Consider the following 21980-nt stretch of genomic DNA (forward strand, 5'->3'; position numbering starts at 1 on the left):
CAAATTACTCTCAACTTTGGAGAGTGTGCTGTTCTCCTCATAGTTAATTGCTTCATTATTATCAATCCTTCTTATCTATGTTATTTTCTGTGCATTGTTGTACTGCTGCTTTCTGCTGGACAAAATTTGCATGCTGCACACCTCTGTTCTTGTTAGTAAAGTTTTTCCTCTCGGGGGCGTGGTTTTCTGCCAGCTCAGTCCTTCTCACTTCCGGCAGCCATTTTCAGTGCCTCATTTACTGTGTGACTGGACATTCAGACATTTTGGGCTTGTGAAGGCATCAGTTTTTGACCAGCAGTTAGCCTCAGGAAAGTAATTTACAGGACAGTATTGATACCACTACTACAGAACAGTATTGTATCACTGTATATTGCTGTATTCTGGATCAAATAAACCCAGGCTGATTTCATCCCTGTGTCTACGTTTGGATCCATCCAACCTGAGCGTCTGCCGGTCCGGTCTGCCCCACTGCTTGGATACGAAGGTAGGAAGTCACACAGCTATTGTTAGTTATACCTTCATTCGCCTTCATGTGGGAACAGAACAGTCAAAAACTGCCTTAATGCCCACAGATTACCTCACAGTTCAGTACCACACTCAGGAATCTCCCTGGCAACAGGCCCACCTGCAGCAAATCTGCCCAGATACAGTGCACGTCACAGAAGCCAAAAGAGCAAGCACCACGTGTCTGCAGTATCTATACTCTCACCTGAAAGTCCTCCACAACCCATCAAGCCATTTTCTACATCCTGTATTAACCTTTGCTCGCATAGTACAAGAACTGTTAACGCACGCGGGGTCCCCCTCCATCCAAACCCCACAATTCACTGAAAACACTTTAGGAACCTTGTCAGGGTGCCTCGGCGGAGCTGCACTGCTATTTTCAGCCCCCAATTCAAAAGTTTATTTTCTTAAAGAGACAGCGCACCTTAAATCAAAATGGCCGAAAAGGACCTTGCACAGTTCCCCAGTGATGAAACAATGCTCATGCAACCTGATACTGATCATTATGAAGAACAGGAAGCAGATTCCACACTTCCAGCAGACAAAGTCGTGCGACCAAGACGCTCTCTCAAACCGACAATAAAGGTCAGAGAAAACTATCAAACCAGGAAAGATGAGCTATGCGATAGCCTGGAAGAGCTATGGGAACGAGTCTCCTCCATCATGTCAGGACTTAAATCCTCAGGTGATGCCACAAGCTTACAAGTTGCTATAGGGCGGCTGAATACAGCTCATGAAAGATATAAGAGACTGTCCACAAGGTATATAACCTTTCTAAAAGATGTTAATAATGATGAAGCCCCGTCAGAACTGAGCAAGGCAGAATATATAGACGGACAAAGAGACGCCATGGTAATGCGTGCTAAAGATAAAGCGGAACTCCGTATCTCCCATCTGCAAGAAACTAGATCCCACAGATCAAATTCATCTAAACATTCCTCTCGGTCATACAGATCATCGTGCTCAAGAAGCTCAGCCCTAAGCGACCGACTACTAGAGGCCCGCATAAATGCAGAGCAATCCAAGGTGAGACGCTCCTTCACTGAAAAAGAAGCTCTTGCAAGGGCAGAAGCAGAGGCGGAGGCTAAGAGGGCCGAAGCAGACGCAGAGGCTAAGAGGGCAGAAGTAGAGGCCCGAATAAAGATTCTTGAATCAGAGATGGAAGAGGAAATTGCATTAGCTAAAGTAAGACTACTTGAGCAAGCATTGAGCCAAGGCCTTGACCCAGTCTGCTTGCCACCACAGGATATAGATGATCCAGCTGATCGCACCAGTGACTATGTACTGAAACAGTTACCTGCACCACCCCCAGTTTGCAGTACTGTCCAAGCCGACAACACTGAAACCCTCAAGTCAACTCTACCTACAGTGCCAGTGCCACCCACAGCACCTGAGCAACCTGATGACTTTCACCCAGATGTGCCCTCTCAAGGACAGGTGTTACAGCAAAAAGGCTACCAGGCATTTCTCGGCCTACCGCCACAGCTCAAGCAGCAGTCATCACAATCTACAGAGGCTAGACCACAGCTCAACCCTGCAGCAACATCATTCTACCCGGAAGCATCTCACCCTTTCACGCCACGCAGCCCACATGCCCCGGGGGCATCACAAGTTGTCATGGCAACAAGCAGTGAGAAATCGGATATGTCCGAGTTTGCCAGGTTTATGGTGAGCAGAGAGCTAATTAACACAAGTCTCTCAAAATTTGATGACCGTGCAGAGAGCTACAGAGCCTGGAAGGCAACCTTCAAAGCCGCCATTGCCAACCTCAACCTGACCGCAGAGCAGGAGCTCGACCTCTTGATCAAATGGCTGGGCCCAGGCTCCACAAGTCGTATTAAGAGCCTTAGAACTGTCTATGTGGGACAAGCAGAAGCAGGTCTCGCTGCCGCCTGGCAGAGACTCGAACGTACGTTCGGCAGTGCAGAAGCAATAGAGAAAGCCCTATTCAAGAGACTGCAGAACGTCCCAAAGATCAATCTCAAGGATGTCCATAAGCTTCAGGATTTGAGTGATCTGCTCATGGAATTAGAGCTTGCCAAAAGAGACCCTCGCTTGACCGGCCTGTGCTACCTGGATACAGCCCACGGAGTGAACCCAATTGTCGTGAAGTTACCCTACAGTCTGCAAGAAAAGTGGGCGGCATCAGTCTCAAGGTACAAAAGAGTGCATGACGTCACCTTTCCCCCATTTATTCATTTCTGCAGATTCATCGATGAACAGTCCCAGATGAGGAATGACCCCAGCCTCGATTTCCTGGAGTTCAACACTACAGCTTCAGCGACACCATCTTCAAGGTATGAAAGTGTCTTGCATAAAAACAGAGACTTTAAGAGCAGCGTGAGTGTCAGAAAGACTAACCTACCATCACCTGCAGCACCCACGGGTAAACAGTACAATACCTCATCCGTAGACAAGTCCTTCAATCGTGAATGTCCCATTCATAAAAAACCACACTCACTGAACAAATGCAGAGGGTTTAGATCTAAAACTATGCAGGAGCGGAAGAAAGTTCTCAGCGAGCTTGGGGTATGTTTCAGATGCTGCGCTTCATTGGAGCACATAGCTAAGGACTGTAAATCCATCATCAAGTGTGAGGAGTGTCATAGTGAAAGACATGCCTCAGCTATGCACCCAATTCCGCTCACCAGAGACTCATCAGCTGTCTTCACCACCAGTCCTGCTCCAAGTCATGGCGGGGAGCCTCAGAATCACGCTAACACAGCCACCGCCGTTTCCTGCTCATGTTTGGAAGTATGTGGCGACAGCCAGAGTGAGAAATGTTGTGCCCGAATATGCCTAATCAAGGTCTATCCAGAGGGACTACCAGAAAAGGCAGTAAAAATGTATGCTATCATTGACGACCAAAGCAACCGGTCCCTAGCAGGACCTAAATTCTTCGATGCCTTTGGAATAGAGGGACCATTAGAACCCTACATCCTAAACACCTGCTCAGGCCGCATAGAAACTAGCGGAAGGAGGGCACAAGGATTCATTGCTTCTCCCATCAATGGGAATACAGAAATACCCCTACCAACACTGATCGAATGCGATCAAATACCTAACCATAGGGATGAGATCCCTACCCCAGAAGCTGCATTTCACCAGCCACACCTAAGGCACCTTGCCAACGTTATCCCACCTATGGACAACAGCGCAGAGATTCTACTCCTGCTCGGCAGAGACAATCTAAGGGTGCACAAGGTGCGCCAACAATGTAATGGTCCCGACTACGCGCCATATGCTCAGAGACTGGACTTGGGATGGGTAGTCATAGGAAATGTATGCTCAGATCAACCAAGAATTAACTCCTTCAAAACGTACGTGCGTGGAGATGGACGCACAACTTGCATTAAGCCTTGTCCTCATCACTATGAAGTGAAAGAGAAGTCTCCAGACCTCATACAACCACCTGACATCGTTTCTCCCCTTTTTGCTGACAACTTGGGGAGATCGGTCTTTCACACAACCAAAGATGACGATAAGGTAGCCTTGTCAGTAGAGGACAGAGAGTTTGTCAAGATAATGGACAGTGAGTTCTTTAAAGACAAAACCAATCACTGGGTTTCTCCATTACCCTTCCATGCCACCAGGCCTATGTCTATAGGTTCTTTTACTAACTCTTCTTGGCTTACAGGTCCAGAGTTTCTGCTAGGAGAGGCGGATGAAAGTGTACAGGAAGATTTCAGCATCCAGGATACGGATAATGATCCAGAAATCCGCGCTGAAGTTAGTGCATTAGTCACTGAAGCAAGGCAAACCTCCAGCCTCCATTGTCATCGCTTTGAACGTTTCTCCAGTTGGATGAGACTCATCAGAACTATTGCAAGGTTAGTGCACATCGCTAGATGTTATCACAATACTCAGGAAGATAAAGATTGTCATGGTTGGCATGTCTGCCATAAACCCTTCTCTGCTGAGGACATTTCTCATAGCAAGTCTCTCATAATACGTCACGTCCAGCAGGGAGAATTTAACGTAGAATGGAAGTGCTTGAACACCAGACAGCAGATTCCTATAAAAAGTCCTCTTGCCAACCTAAATCCATTTATAGACAGTTTTGGCCTGCTCAGAGTTGGTGGTCGTTTGAATCAAGCCCACCTAGGAGTTGCAGAACAAAATCCTCTAATTATTCCCAGCAAACATCATATCACCGTACTGCTGATCCAACACTACCACAAAAAGGCTGAACACCAGGGCAGACAAATCACCGAAGGCAAGTTAAGGTCTGCAGGTCTTTGGATTATAGGTATGAAAAAACTTGTAGCCCGAATACTGCATGACTGTGTGCACTGTCGCAAAGCCAGAGGGAAACTGCTACACCAACAAATGGCCGATTTGCCTGTGGCTAGATTATGTTCAGAACCGCCCTTCACTTTTACTGGCCTGGATGTCTTTGGGCCATGGATGGTGTCCGCACGCAGAACCCGTGGCGGTCACGCAAACAGTAAACGTTGGGCTGTGCTATTTACTTGCATGAGTGTGCGAGCCGTTCACATAGAGGTGATAGAATCCATGGATACGTCCAGTCTCATTAATGCCTTAAGACGGTTCTTCGCAATCAGAGGACCAGTGAAACAGTTGAGGTCAGACCAAGGAAGTAACTTCATTGGAGCCTGTAGAGAACTGAACATCGACACTAAGCCCATTCAAGATCAGTTGGCGGAGAAAGGTTGCACCTGGATCTTCAATCCTCCTCATAGTTCCCATATGGGGGGTTCCTGGGAGAGAATGATCGGGATCTCACGCAACATCTTAAATTCTATGTTGATGGATGTAAACTCTTCAAGACTCACGCATGAGACTCTTGTCACCCTTCTTGCTGAAGTTTCGGCTATTATCAATTCAAGACCCCTTGTGCCAGTGTCTATGGATCCTGAAACACCAGCCATACTGACTCCAGCTACTCTACTTACCCAAAAAACTGAGAATATATTAATGCCTAGTGGAGAATTTACTCATGCGAATATCTACCAAAAACACTGGAAACGTGTACAATACCTGGCGGATTACTTCTGGAACAGATGGCGAAAGGAGTATCTCAATATTCTTCAAGGAAGAAGAAAATGGCAACACCAAAAACCAAACTTGAAAGAAGGAGACCTTGTATTGATGAAGGAGCAACAAACCGAAAGGATTGCCTGGCCTATGGGACTAATTACAAAGGTTTTCCCTAGCAAGGATGGCAAAGTCCGAAAAGTGGAGTTGAAGATCTTCAGGAAGGGCGAGCTTAAAACGTTCGCAAGGCCAATTAACGAACTCATTTTGATATTACCAATCGAGAACGTTCCTGCAGGATGAACAGGACTGAAGTTGAACTATAGACATCTTCTCCATTACCAGCCAAGAAAGCCAACTATATTGTTATGTTTATTGCATTCTAACATGTTTTTGTTGCAGGTTAGTGTTATATTTCATGGACATTCGTCATAGTGAAATCTCCAAAGTAAATTTCAGACGGGGAGTGTGCTGTTCTCCTCATAGTTAATTGCTTCATTATTATCAATCCTTCTTATCTATTTTATTTTCTGTGCATTGTTGTACTGCTGCTTTCTGCTGGACAAAATTTGCATGCTGCACACCTCTGTTCTTGTTAGTAAAGTTTTTCCTCTCGGGGGCGTGGTTTTCTGCCAGCTCAGTCCTTCTCACTTCCGGCAGCCATTTTCAGTGCCTCATTTACTGTGTGACTGGACATTCAGACATTTTGGGCTTGTGAAGGCATCAGTTTTTGACCAGCAGTTAGCCTCAGGAAAGTAATTTACAGGACAGTATTGATACCACTACTACAGAACAGTATTGTATCACTGTATATTGCTGTATTCTGGATCAAATAACCCCAGGCTGATTTCATCCCTGTGTCTACGTTTGGATCCATCCAACCTGAGCGTCTGCCGGTCCGGTCTGCCCCACTGCTTGGATACGAAGGTAGGAAGTCACACAGCTATTGTTAGTTATACCTTCATTCGCCTTCATGTGGGAACAGAACAGAGAGAGATTGACAATATGCTTACATCCTGGGCTAAATTGCAAATCTCATTGTTTGGCCGAATCAATGCGATAAAGATGGTATTACCTATAGAAATCCCTAAATATATTCTCATCACAATTCAACAGAAATTTAAAACATTTATTTGGGGTGGTAAAAAATCAAGATTAAAGCAAAAAACTTTGTCTGCAACAAAACAGAAAAGGAGGGTTGAACATCCCTAATTTATATTACTATTATCAGGCTGCACAGATAATGCCATTACCGTATATACCCGAGTATAAGCCGAGTTTTTCAGCATCCAAAATGTGCTGAAAAAGTCTACCTCGGCTTATACTCGGGTCAGCGGTACCCGACCGAGTAGCTGAGATTGCAGTCACTTTTAATCATTCCTATACCAACAGTTCACTTGGGGAGAGACTGCAATATCCCACAATGCCCTCTGTTGGTTATATGAAAGAATAACAGTGCACCCTGTGTTGGTTATATGAAAGATTAACAGTGACTGCAATATCACACAGCGCCCTCTGTTGGTTATATTAAAGAATAACAGGGACTGCAATATCACACAGCACCCTCTGTTGGTTATATGAAAGAATAACAGTGCGCCCTCTGTTGGTTATATGAAAGAATAACAGTGACTGCAATATCACACAGCGCCATCTGTTGGTTGTATGAAAGAATAACAGTGTGCCCTCTGTTCGTTATATGAAAGATTAACAGTGACTGCAATATCACACAGCGCCCTCTGTTGGTTATATTAAAGAATAAAAGGGACTGCAATATCACACAGCACCCTCTGTTGGTTATATGAAAGAATAACAGTGCGCCCTCTGTTGGTTATATGAAAGAATAACAGTGACTGCAATATCACACAGCACCCTCTGTTGGTTATATGAAAGAATAACAGTGACTGCAATATCACACAGCGCCATCTGTTGGTTATATGGAAGAATAACAGTGACTGCAATATCACACAGTGCCCTCTGTTGGTTATATGAAAGATTAACAGTGACTGCAATATCACACAGCGCCTTTTGTTGGTTATATGAAAGAATAACAGTGACTGCAATATCACACAGCGCCCTCTGTTGGTTATACGAAAGATTAACAGTGATGGCAATATCAAACAGCAACCTCTGCACATGGTAGTGGGACAATGCACACAGTAATCCATTTGGCAATTCTCTGTCACCATCAGCTTTGCAAAGAAGTCCAGTTGATCACTGGGGGGGGGTCGCTTTGGCAGAATGTGCGCTGCTGGGAGACAGGGCTGTAGTTGTGTCTAGGCTTATACTAGAGTCAATAAGTTTTCCCAGTTTTCGTAGGTAAAATTAGGTACCTTGGCTTATACTCGGGTCGGCTTATACTCGAGTATATACGGTAATACATATTTTTTCGACCATATCTTCCTCTATGTGCTCAAATAGAGGGTGAATGGGTCAAACTGATCAATCCAGCAGTGTTACCTTGGATACCAAAACAAGACAAGCCTTGAACTTTTTCTCCGGTTATAAAGGTGGCATTAGCTATTTGGGATCTAGTTCTACAAAAAACTGTTTTAAAATCCACTCATTCACCAGTTATGCCTATAATAGGAAATCCTAATTTTGCACCTGGGCTACAAATGAAAGATTTTCAATGGTGGTGTTCAACTAATATGGTATATGTAACTCAATTTGTGGGATTACACCGACTCAAAAGATGGGAATCTATATTGGCACAATATAATCCCCCACAAGTAGAACATTTTCGGTATTTGCAATACATCATTAACTTACAAAAGTGCTGAAAGGATGCACTGATATATTAAGACTAATAGCTTGGGAACATTTATGTATAAAATTTCCTTGCACTAAAGGGGTAATATCTGAATTATATAAAGAAATACTAAATTCCGCAACTCCTCCAATTCAGGGGTATATTAAGCAATGGGAAAGAGATTTGAATACATCATTTGATGTAACAATGTGTCGATAGTTTTTGGAAAACTCGGCCAAAAGTTCTTAATGTTTTAGCGCAGGAAACATTGTAAAAGTACTCTCTGCATGGTACATGGTTCCTCTCAAATTGCATAAATTTTATCCCACTTCTAGCCCACTTTGCTTCCGAACCTGTGGAGCAGAAGGGTCCATGTTGCATACTTGGGGGCAATGCAGAGAAGCTACTAGATTTTGGCCCAGAATATATACCCAAATAGATTATATCACTGGGATTAATCTACGGAAGAATCCTGTCCAGGCCTTACTCAATAAGTCACTTCCAATTGCAAAGAAAATCACAAAGAAAATTTATTCAATTCATTTTTATTGCAGCAAAACAGACTATAGCTGCTTCTTGGAAGAAGTGTTCAATTCCCATTATTATGTTTCGTCTTAAAATGAACTGGATAATGGTGAATGAAAGATTGAGTATATTTTCTGATACATATAATACTTATGTTAAAATCTGGTCCCCTTGGATTGCTTACACTAGTACATAATAATAGTTATAAAGGTTGCCTACTATCTTTTAATGTAAATGGAAATACAGGGAGAAAATATCTTTCTAAAATAAGATCTTAAACTTTGGGACCTTGGAATTAAGTTCTTTAACAAAAATCCTTGGTAAACTGATATTATAATAGAAAACCTGAATTACTGAGATGCCAGACAGGAACAGTAAACTTTAAACTTAGAACGGTAAAAAATGGAAAGCAAATGGAAAAAGTAATTATTTCTGGAAAAGAATCTGAATACAACTCAACTGAAAAAGTGTTTGGAAGGTGAACACCCCCTTTAATTCTCCTAGAAAATCATGTAGAGATCATGTAGACCCCTTACAAGTTAAAAAAAAAAATTGGGGCCCCAAAGAATATTTTTTTAAAAAAACATTGGTGGCAGGGGCCTATAGAGTATTAAAATAATACATTGGTGGCCAGGGGATTAAAAAAACACGTCGGTGTTCAGAGAAATTGAACTCGTGGCTTCAGGACTTCAAGTTTGCCTCCTTTCGTTACTTTGGGTCTTTTTGCTGATTCAGGACTTAAATTTCGGCTGTTTTCATGACTTCGGGTCTTTTTGCTGCTTCGGGGCTTCGGCTGTTCGGCTAGGTACTGTTTTATTATTACAGGAATAAAATGTAAATAATTTTATCCAAATAATCCAAATTTTTAAAAATGGAGTCTATGGGAGGCAGTTTTCCATAATTCAAAGATTTCTGAATGAGTTTCCGGATAACGGTTCCCATACCTGTATACAGGAGATCTTCATATATTAATGGTGCAGTATACCCCTTTGTGCTCCTTATACTTTTCACCTATTGTTTTAATCAAAAAACAAACTGTGTAAAACTGAAGCTGCTCCATGTTTAGTCCTTGAGGTAGATACTTAGATTACCAGTATACAAACCCTTCCCTTATTATTGAGACCATGTTGTTAGCAGAAGTCCATTATTAAAGGGAACAGGAAACTGAGCTGTGGGTGCTGCTAGCCCTTGGAAACTGAAGGGCACACACTTGGCATCATTGTTTCTTTCTCAGGTTATATCCTGGATTCCTCCTTCTGTTGACATTTTTTAGTTGATGTTTAGTTACTTTCATCCCCATTGTTTAATTTGCTTTACATTTTCTTTGGGTTTATTTGGATTTGTTCCATTGCTATAGACAGGTTTCAGTACAGAGAGCAAGAGGCAGCTCGGGAATGGACTGTCTTGTTTGTTGAAACGAATGATAAAGCAGGATTTATTGTCACACAGGTACGTTACTTGCTCTTGTAGGCTATGAGCAACAGCACACCATGTATTGTGCGCTGAAATTATACAAGGGAAAGCTTCCAGTCAGTTCAATGGCTCAAACTTTACTATCTATTTCTTTTTAAACATGGAAAGTAGCCATGTCCTTTTCTATAAAAAAAATCAGCGGTTCCCCTTTTTTAAACATAGTCAAATATGTATTTATAGCATGAACATTCCTTTTCTACAGTCTTTTTGAATGAGTAAAGGTGGCCATACATGATAAGATCCGCTCATTTGGCAAGTGCCCAGAAATGCCCACCAATGGCAGGGCGATATCGTATTGTGTTTGGCCCAGTCTCTTTGTTGTAATCCCATCGTTTGGCCCTAGGGCTAAATGTTCGGATTACAACAAAGAGACTGGGCGCTAATGGGATGAGGACTGCAACAATTATCTTATGTGGTCCTCAAACGCCAGAAAAATCAAACCTCTCCAATCTATATCTTGGCCAAATATCGATGGTGGAGTCCCGTCGGAAGCCCCCATACACTGGCAGATAAGCTGGCGAATCAGTCATGCATTTTTTATCACAGGTGACAAGTCTCCCCATCTGCTATTGCCCTTAAGGTGGCCATACATACAGAGATCCGCTCGTTTGGCAAGGTCGCAAAACGAGCCTTAGGGCCCAACAATCAGATCACAAAGAGAAGAATACAGGTGGTTAGATCGAGGACCGCATCCATTGAGACTTTCCAGAAGCCTGTTGGAGTGCCCATACACTGCCTAATAAGCTGTTTGCAGCTTTTATTGGTCCGTGTATGGGGACCTTAACTCCAGCCCAACTCAGCCCATTACAACTATTTATATACCCATCTTTTACATCATCAAAGGGGCCTGGGTGAGCACAAGTATAAGCACTGCCTGTTAATAGTGGAGCTGGGGCAATGCAGAGAGGGTGTGGAGGGGCTGGGCTAGTGGCCAATATGACCCACCCACAACTTTTTTTTCGGGGTAAGAACCGATAAGCCCTATTGGCACATATATGCAGTGCAGCTTCTTGTGCCAGTTAGATGGTATAGCTTCAGTTAGCCAGTCTCTATTGAAGATGCAGCACACTGCAGGATTTGATGGTTACAGGTGAGATCGCTGATGAAAACCACCTCATTCAGAAAACTACAACACTGGGAAGTTTTATTTCAATAGCTTTGTCAACACCATGTAAACAATTCTGTCACTGAAACTCATGACAGCAACTTCAGTTGTCTTTACATGCATCTGCTATATAGTGTAATAGGGCTTATCGGTTCTTATCCCATGTGATTTGCAAAGCAAAATCATACACTTGTCTGGCAGAAGACTAGCGTGTGCTCTATCTATCGATCTGCCTTCCATAATTTCTTTCATCCTCCCTGTTTGTATCTCTTTATACTATCTTGAATGCAGACAGATCACAACTGAGGAGGGAGAGCAAAGAGCCAAGGAACTAAGCCTAATGTTTATTGAGACCAGCGCCAAGACAGGCTACAATGTCAAGCAGGTAATGCTTTCTTACTTAGAATAAAGTAGCTATCTTATGAAAAGTATCTGCACTTCTTTTTCAAGTATCCAAGTAGGATACAGGTAAGAGAAATTTGTGTTTTGTTTGTCCAGGTGGATTCCTTTGACTGTTTGCTCTTTAAAATAGATGTGCACATGCCAGTCATAGTTCAGCAGGATGGGTTACACAGTATACCTTCCTTTAAATTCACTGAAATTTGTGTGGAGACTACCCGATATTTTTAATAAAACAGTGATTTCTGTATACAAAATGTACAATGTAATATTTCTAGACTTGCCTTGGAGGTTTGTATACCTGCGCCTTCTGGCAAAACGAAATCTGGCAGAGATTTGAACAAAATACACTGTGGCCTTGAAGTCTGGGGTGGCTGTAGCCTTGAAAAATAGAAATACAGGGATGGCAATGCTGAAATATTAAACCCATGTTGATTATCACTTTAAGGTATCATCTGTGTAGTATGTGGATCATAGGGTCAGATTGCATGGCTGCCATATTTTGTAGTACTTTCTATGGTTAAAGAAATCTTTGAGTAAGGGGAACAAAGTTCTGATTAATGGTAACTTGTTACATTTCTAGCTGTTCAGACGTGTGGCTGCTGCATTACCTGGCACGGACAGCACACCCGAGAAGAGCAAAGAAGACAGTATCCTTTACTGCACAGGGAGAGAATAATTGGAACATCAGGATGGGGATCAACATTTATAGTACAATAAATATAAAGGCCCTGGCACACAGGCGGTTATACAGTATATCACAGTACTGTTTGGGAGAATAGTATAGGCACAATAAAACATAACACAGTACATATGCTGCTGATGTTAGTAAGTCAATGGTGCCAAGATGCAGGGCTGGGTCAAGGTAGTTTGCCACCCTAGGCAAGGGTTCCAATTAGCGCCCCCCCTTCCTATATTAGCATACTGAAATGCTTTTACATTTAACACAATTCCTATGAAAAAAATGCAATATATGTCTAAGCTGAAACCTCCTCAGCAATGAGGTAGCCCTTCCACTGCCAACATGCCCATTTTTGAGGTATAGTAGCTTACTTAATATTAATATGTTGCTGCAGAGTTTTCAAACGGCCAATCCTTCTGCCACTATTTATACATTGAACTGTGCAAATATAAAAAATGGCTGTGGCAAAAAGACCAAAAATATTTAACCTACAATTATAAACACATTCAACTTTCAAGTAATAAATACAATAAAATAATAAACACAGTAAAATATTTAGAAGTAGTAGTAAATTAAAGTCCAATTTTTCTTGCTTTTATGGCGGCAAAATGATCTATAACATCATCAAAGTCTATTTTCTTTGCAATGTCATGCTCAATTAAAAGGATGCTTTGGTTTGCCTCTCTTGTCCCATAGATTAACGTAAATAATTTTTAATAAGTTTCAGGTTGCTAAAATTTCTTTCGCATGATGCTTCAGTTACAGGCAAAGTCAGGAATATACGAAGTGCAGAATCATTGTTTGAATTGCAGTCTCCAAGTGAATAGTCCTGTATCATCTGACACAGATCTAGTGGTGTTGCAGACTTTGCATCTGGCAATATGGCTTCCACTCTATGTTTAAAGCTCTCAATCTCTGAGCACAATTCAGGACCATCCAAATCCTTGCTGTGCTTTAAAGCAAGGTTTGCAGCTTTCTGTAATTGTGGCAATTCAAATGTGACAAGGGCAGGGCCAAAAAGACACTCAAAATCCACTGAGGTGTCCATTAGTGTTCTTGATTTCCATGTCAAGTCAGATATCAGAACATCAAAAATTTGGTTAAGGCTGATTCTAAAGTTATCTCCAGAGGCTTACAGAGAGGCTTGCTGCTTCATCAGCTGATTCATAGGATGCTCTGGCTTTCACTTTTTTTTTCCTCTTTTGGGGAAATGTTGCTGAAATATCAAGTTTTTCACAGACATCTCTGGCGTAATATATAAGGTATATTTCATCAGCACTGATGCATTTCTTGGAATGTTCTTCTTAGGCCATCAATCATTTTTGAAGCTTCAAAGATGGATATACCTTTGGCTTGCAAGGCTTGGTTAACTCTATCAACATGGCCTAAAATCTTATTCCATACAAATAAATTGCAGAGAAAATGATAATCAACTTGTAAAAGAAGAGATTGTGCTCTAGACACAGAATCAGAGTTTGAAAAGTTTTCTCTGAATTCTTACAATTCCTCACACACATTAATAATCTCAGCAACAGTGCTTTCACAATACTTGGTGCCCATCGGGTGTCTGTGTGCCCTTTGAGAGTTGTTTTCAGTGTATTTTTCAGTATTTCCCGCCAACTGAATGTGAATAGTCATTGAACTGTACCAAAGAAGGTTTTAATTTCAGCATTTACAGTGGCTGCATGTACACCTGCCAGGTTGAGACTATGTGCTGCACAAGGAACAAATTTTGCATACTCCATTTCTTGCAAAATTCTTCCATTTCCCGGCCATATTTTCTGCATTATCATAGCCGTGGCCTCTTGCATCCTTGATATCAATGCCATCTGCTTGTAACTTGTTTAAAATGTCTGTAGCTCAGACGCTCCAAGTTTTCTCTTTGGTGTGGATGAAGTCTATACAGCTTTCTTCAACTGTCACCTTCCCTTCAACAACACTGACATAATGTATGATTTCACTCATTTGCTCTTGATGGGATACATCTGGTGTACAGTCAGTCAGAGTAATACTTAGCTTCTTTTATTTTGCCAATAATGTCAGATCACACACTCTTCCCCAGGATGCTGATAAACTCATTTTGAATCGTATGTGAGAAGTAATTTGTAGAACGCTTTTGGTGAGTTTCAATTTTTTCTTTAAGTGCTATGTTATTGTGGCTTATTACTTCTATAATATCTAGAAATATGCCAGCATGTGGGCTACCAATAACATCCGTTGAGACTCTTAATGCCAAGTTGTTCCTTGCATCTAAAATGCACTTTAAAACATTACTACACTTCTGTTTTTCAGTCATGATCATTTTTTCTAGTTCACTTTCAGTGAACTTTCCTTCTTTCATTCTTTTTTCCCATGAGTTTCCACTTTGGTTGTCGCGATGCTCTGCAGAATTTCATGAGTTGGAATGTTTGGGTTCAAATTCTTCCAGTCAGAAAAACCCTTTTTTGGGTTGATCAATGAAAAGGTGTGTTAGCCAAACAAAATACATTGTAAACAAAACAATGCATTTGGAGTATATTAACCATGTTCTTTCAATCTTTCTACCACTGGGTATTTGTTTGGCGAACCACTTAGGGTTAAAGGAGCGCTTCTCATGTGACTGGGATTTTCCAAAATCCCCAACCTTATCTTGATCTTCAGAAAATCTTTTGATTTTATCAGTTATTTCTGGCGGTGAGGGTGGATCATTTAGATTTATCTCTATGTTAGGACTGCCTTCAGTCAGAGTATCTTCTGATATAGTGTCATCTTGTATCAAGCTTTTATAGGAGAGCGGGTGGCATCTATTTCAGTGACACTTTCCTCACTGTATGATTCTGCACAGATTTTACATTTCTCTTTTTCTGGGATTTGTTCTAAATCTTGGTCAGGCTCACAGATTTCTGGAGCGGTTTCCTAATGCCAATTTCTTCTGAAGTTGAAGGTGTTTCTGCTTTATGTACTATTGCTTGGTTTCAGCTGTGAATGTTTACTTGCTTCATCTTCCCTTATCTTTCTTCTTTTTCTGAATTCTGCACCAGAAGGGGTTTCCTTTATCCTTACAAGATAAAGTTAAAAAAAAATTAAATTCAGGGTGTTCAGGCCATTTAGACCATGCATAAAGCACAATCACCTATAATTAATTTTCCCCAATGCTAAAAGGACCATTATTGAAATAAAAGGAAAGTGACTTGAAGGGATCACTTATGAGGAAAGACTGGCCAAGTTGGGATTGGTTACACTGGATAAGAGGAAGTGAAGGGGTATGATATGATATATAAATACAGTAACATAACTAGAGGGGGGTGGGCCCTGGTGCGGGATGCGCAGCCGGGCCCCGTGCCCCCCCTCCGTGATTTTCTGTTTGTATTTCACTGGTGCGCGAGCTGACGGGGGGGGCCCTGAGGGGGTGTGGGCCCTGGCCCGCTCACACCCCCTGCTCCCCCAGTAGTTCCGCCACTGTATAAATATATAGGGAGACCATATAATGACTCACTGCCCTTCAAGCAGACATAAAAGGTTTGTTACAGTCAGAGAGTAAGTAAATGCAAGCTTACTAATATTAACACTTTGAGGCCAAAGACTAATTGCAATTTTGGGGGTCAGTAAAACTTACCCTGACCCTCCCCGCTCAAAAAACTGGAGGCAGATTCACATTATTTTACCTTCTATGGATCACCTAGATTATTATTTAATTAAACACACTTAACCCTAAACTGGTGTATATAGCGAGAGGCAATTTTCTCATTGAAAAACCACATTTTAACATATTCACCCCAAGATCACCAGTTAATGCATCACAATAAAACACCTGAATGGTAAACCTATTATAAAACTTTATATGTAACTTGATATTTTATGTAGATTATTGCTTCAATTCATCACATTAAAACTTCTGAATTGTAGACTCATTATAACAGATATAGAAGGGCAGGCATCAAAGTGTAATATAATACCCAGAGCAGTATCAACGTTAAAAAGGCACAAACATCCTATCAATAACCAACAAGAAGCGAGGTCTGATGTAGGGTGACCAGATCTCTTGAAAATTCAGGGACAAATCAAATAAATGCATGTTGCCTTTAAATTGTAAATTGCAATCAGTGCAGCCCTTGTAGCTCGATTTTCTAGAAGTGTCCCTGAATTTTCATGTGATCTGGTCCCCCTAGTCTGAAGCCCAGCCCTCAGACAAATGAAGCCAGTGTCACAAGGAATACCTGATGATTTACTGACTTCTTATAAACAGCATATAAACATAAAAAGTTGCTTTTTATTAAAGCTTGTCAAATCTAGCATTTTAAAAGAATTATATTCTTATAATACACAAGAGCCATGAATATCCTGTAAATTGTATCCTTATAAACGGTGCTTAGTGATGTCATTGGTTTAAATCAGGTCTTAGTGATGTTATTTCTGTCACATGACTCATTAAAACTTAAAGGGATCCTGTCATCGGAAAACATGTTTTTTTCAAAACGCATCAGTTAATAGTGCTACTCCAGCATAATTCTGCACTGAAATACATTTCTCAAAAGAGCAAACAGATTTTTTTATATTCGATTTTAAAATCTGACATGGGGCTAGACATTTTGTCAATTTCCCAGCTGCCCTCAGTCATGTGACTTGTGCCTACACTTTAGGAGAGAAATGCTTTCTGGCAGACTGCTGTTTTTCCTTCTCAATGTAACTGAATGTGTCTCAGTGTTGTTCTTAGATCTACCAGGCAGCTGCTATCTGGTTACCTTCCCATTGTTCTGTTGTTTGGCTGCTGGGGGGGGGGGAAGGGAGGGGGTGATATCACTCCAACTTGCAGTACAGCAGTAAAGAGTGAAGTTTACAGAGCACAAGTCACATGACTTGGGGCAGCTGGGAAATGACAATATGTCTAGCCCCATGTCAGATCTCAAAATTGAATATAAAAAAATCTGCTTGCTCTTTTGAGAAATGGATTTCAGTGCAGAATTCTGCTGGAGCAGCACTATTAACTGATTCATTTTGAAAAATTTTTTTTTCCCATGACAGTATCCCTTTAAGTAAACTTAAAATTAACTTAAAATAAAGTACCCCATGATGCAAAATATGAGGATATTAGAAGTTACCTCAGAGTTCCACGACCTGCATAAAAAACAGGCTTCGGCTTCGTGTTTTTATATGGTCATGAAACTCCTCGATATCTTAAAATCTACAAAATTTACAAACATTTACTTTATTCACTATATAATAATCACAAAAACCAGTCACAGCAGAGGCAGCACATCTGGCCAAACTTACAACCAGATAAGCACATAACACATAAAACAGAAGCCCCAAACCCCTCAGTCACAGCACAGTCACACATATCACCCCACCCAAGGCTCAGTCCTGGCCCAGATAGATGGATGGATGGATGGATAGATAGATAGAAATAAATACATATCAACCCTAAATAAAATCACCTACTGACATCCATTAACTGTGATGTCATGTACCTGTGCCAGCAGCCATCATGTTGCCCCAAAGTAACATTGCCAGCAGCCATCACACTGCCCCCATGTACCTGTGCCAGCAGTCATTATCCATCAATATTGCCCCAAGTCCCCCATCTGTACCCGTGCCATGCAAGCAGCCATTATGTATCAATATTGACCCCAAGGCCCAACCTCTCCTCATCTTCAACACACCAATCCTGAGATTTGGATCAATAATCCGATACTTGAACTTTCTAACACACTGATCCTGAGATTCGAATCAATAATCCAATATTTGAACTTTCTCCTCATCTGCGCCAGCGGCCAATGAGCCCACATGCATCAATACTGCCCAAGCCCCACATAACCTGTGCCAGCCCAGCAGCCATTAGTCATTAGCCATCAATTTTGCCCCAAGGTAGCAGGCCCAACCCCCCATCTGTACCTGTGCCAGCAGCCACTGAGCCCATATCCATCAATACTGCCCAAGCCCCACCTGTACCTGTACCACCCCAGCAGCCATTAGCCATCAATATTGCCCCAAGGCAGCAGGCCCAAGCCCCCCCATCTGTCCCTGTGCCACACTGCTAGCAGCCAACAATGAGTCCAGGCCCAGCCATATTTATTAATACTATACTGCAGGCCCAAAGCCCCCCCCATCTGTACCTATGCCAGCAACCATCAATGGCCCCAAGCCCCCCATCTGTACCTGTGCCAACTGCCATCAATGTCCCCAAGCCCCTCCCCATCTGTACCTGTGCCAGCAGCCATCAATGTCCTCAAGGCCCCAACCCCCCCTATTTGCACCTGTGCCAGCAGCCATCAATGTCACCAAGGCCCCCATCTGTACCTGTGCCAGCAACCATCAATGTCCCCAAGGCCCTAAGCCCCCATCTGTACCAGGCCTCAACCCCCCCCCCTATTTGCACCATCAATGTCCCCAAGGCCCTAAGCCCCCATCCTCAAGGCCCCAACCCCCCCCTATTTGCTCCTGTGCCAGCAGCCATCAATGTCACCAAGGCCCCCATCTGTACCTGTGCCAGCAGCCATCAATGTCCCCAAGCCCCCGCATCTGTACCTTTGCCAGCAGCCATCAATGTCCCAAAAGCCCCAAGCCCCCCATCTGTAACTGTGCCAGCAACCATCAATGGCCCCAAGCCCCCCATCTGTACCTGTGCCAGCAGCCATCAATGTCCCCAAGCCCCCCCATCTGTACTTGTGCCAGCAACCATCAATGGCCTCAAGCCCCCCTATCTGTACCTGTGCCAGTAGCCATCAAGGCCCCAAGCCCCTCCATCTGTGCCATCAGCCATCAATGTCCCCAAGCCCCCCATCTGCACCTGTGCCAACAGCCATCAATGGCCCCAAGCCCCCCCCATCTGTGTCAGTAGCCATCAAGGTCCCAAGCCCCCCCCATCTGTACCTGTGCCAGCAGCCATCAATGTCCTCAAGCCCACCCATCTGTACCTGTGCCAGCAGCCCAGCAAGCGTAAATGTAAGGATTAGGAAAGTTCTAGTAGACAGCTGCCCAAAGCGCCCTAAGGTCCTAAGCCCCCCCCCCCATCTGTACCTGTGCCAGCAGCCATCAATGTCCCCAAGCCCCCCATCTGTACCTTTGCCAGCAGCCATCAATGTCCCAAAAGCCCCAAGCCCCCCCATCTGTGCCAGCAACCATCAATGGCCTCAAGCCCCCCTATCTGTACCTGTGCCAGCAGCCATCAAGGCCCCAAGGCAACAAGTCATGCTCCCAGGGTAGGGGAGCACTTTCAAAATTATACTAGGATTAAACAAACCCCAGAAGGGGTTGGGCCATGCGATTTATTTATTTATTTATTTATTTTATTTTTAGAATTATAATGCTTTTACTAAAGGCCATGGGTACTGAAATGTAAAAAATGAAAAGAAAAAACCAATTCCCCCTGAGAGGTGCACCGCCCCCCCCAGTGATTGCGCCCTAGGCGGTTGCCTACCCTGCCTACCCCTTGTTCCAGGCCCTGCCAAGATGTGCAAGAAGTGAGAGATGTATAGTGCAGTTTGGAATTCATTTAAAAAAAGATCCTACTTGCCCTGCAGGTGGTCAGTTTAGAATGGAAAAGTTTTTTCAGATTTGCCCAAATATTGAATCTTCTACAAAAGATTTTCCTGGATCTCGAACTCCTAATTGCATATGTATGTATTAAGATTTTTTTTTATATAGAGCACTACTTATGTTTGCAGCACTGTACAGCAGAACAATAAATTAATAGTATAAACGGGGTCATTTAAATAATAATGCAAATGCATTAGAAATTAAAGGAATTATGTCATGAATTTAATGTTGTTTTTATTTCTAAATTACACTGATAACCCTGCCAATAATTGAATTCCTGCACCAACAGTGCATTTTTTTTTTAATATATATATAGTTGTATTATCGGTGTGTAGGCAGCCATCTCAGGTCATTTTGCCTGGTCATGTGCTTTCAGAAAGAGCCAGTGCCGCACAATGGAACTGCTTTCTTGCAGGCTATTGTTTCTCCTTCTCAATGTAATTGAAGGAGTTGCAGTGGGACTTTGATTTTTACTATTGAGTGCTGTTCTCATATCTTCCAGGGAGCTGTTATCTTGTGTAACATAGTCACATAGTAAGTAAGGTTGAAAAAAGACACATGTCCATCGAGTTCAACCTTTTTTTTTTTATTAACTACCTATCTGCCAGTTGATCCAGAGGAAGGCAAAAAAAACCCATCTGAAGCCTCTCCAATTTGCCTCAGAGGGGGAAAAATTCCTTCCTGACTCCAAAATGGCAATCGGACTAGTCCCTGGATCAACTTGTACTATGAGCTATTTCCCATAACCCTGTATTCCCTCACTTGCTAAAAAGCTATCCAACCCCTTCTAAAAGCTATCTAATGTATCAGCCTGTACAACTGATTCACGGAGAGAATGCCACATCTTCACAGCTCTCACTGTAAAAAAACCCCTTCCGAATATTTAGGCGGAACCTCTTTTCTTCTAATCGGAATGGGTGACCTCGTGTCAGCTGGAAAGACCTACTGGTAAATAAACCATTAGAGAGATTATTATATGATCCCCTTATATATTTATACATAGTTATCATATCACCCCTTAAGCACCTCTTCTCCAGCGTGTGAACATCCCCAATTTGGCCAGTTTTTCCTCATAGCTAAGATTTTCAATACCTTTTACCAGCTTAGATGCCCTTCTCTGTACCCTCTCTAATACAATAATGTCCTGTTTGAGTGATGGAGACCAAAACTGTATGGCATATTCTAGATGGGGCCTTACAAGTGCTCTATACAGTGGAAGAATGACCCCCTCCTCCCTTGACTCTATGCCCCTTTTAATACAGCTCAAAACCTTATTTGCCCTTGATGCTGCCGACTGGCATTGCTTGCTACAGCCAAGTTTATCATCTACATGGACTCCAAGGTCCTTTTCCATAATGGATTTGCCTAGTGCAGTCCCATTAAGGGTATAAGTGGCTTTGATATTTTTACATCCCATGTGCATGACCTTACATTTATCAACATTGAATCTCATTTGCCACTTAGCTGCCCAGATTGCCAGTTTGTCAAGATCATGTTGCAAGGATGCCACATCCTGGATGGAATTAATTGGGCTGGATAATTTTGTGTCATCTGCAAACACTGATACATGTGTGTATGGGAGCTGTTATTTGGTTACCTTCTCATTGGTCTGTTGATAGGTTGCTGGGGGAAAAAAGGAGGTCGGTGATATCACTCCAAGTTGCTGTGCAGTAGTAAAGAGTGACTGAAGCTTATCAAAGCACAAGTCACATGACTGGGGCACCTGGGAAACTGTCCAGCTGGATGTCAGATTTCAAAATGTAATATTACAAAATCTGTTTGCTCAGAAGTCTCCTTGAGTAGCACTATTAACCGATGCATTTTGAAAAGCACATGCTTTTTCATGACAGGGCAAATTTGCACCTGGGCAGTAAGTGATTAGCTTTTTTCTGTCAGCTGCAAGTTGAACACTGAAAGCATTGCCATAGATTACTGCCCAGGATCAAATTTGCCCTGTGTTTATAATAAACCCCAGTGTCTCTTTAGAGGAAGGGGTTCTTGCTCTTTTGAGCTTACAATCAACAAAGTAT

General features: G+C 42.4%; 1 protein-coding gene across 2 annotated transcripts in view; it reads left to right on the plus strand.

Annotated features, from left to right (window-relative positions):
* Positions 1-21980, plus strand: part of LOC108700064 (ras-related protein Rab-6B) — a 103417-nt gene that overhangs the window by 75635 nt on the left and 5802 nt on the right. For both annotated transcript variants that reach the window (XM_041574369.1, XM_018232929.2), the window contains exons 6-7: positions 11646-11739; positions 12337-12403. In XM_041574369.1, coding sequence (XP_041430303.1) covers positions 11646-11739; positions 12337-12403 — 161 coding nt within the window. The remainder of the gene's footprint in view (positions 1-11645; positions 11740-12336; positions 12404-21980) is intronic.

Source organism: Xenopus laevis, chromosome 8S, assembly GCF_017654675.1.
Source record: "Xenopus laevis strain J_2021 chromosome 8S, Xenopus_laevis_v10.1, whole genome shotgun sequence".
In the NCBI taxonomy this organism is placed as follows: Eukaryota; Metazoa; Chordata; class Amphibia; order Anura; family Pipidae; genus Xenopus; species Xenopus laevis.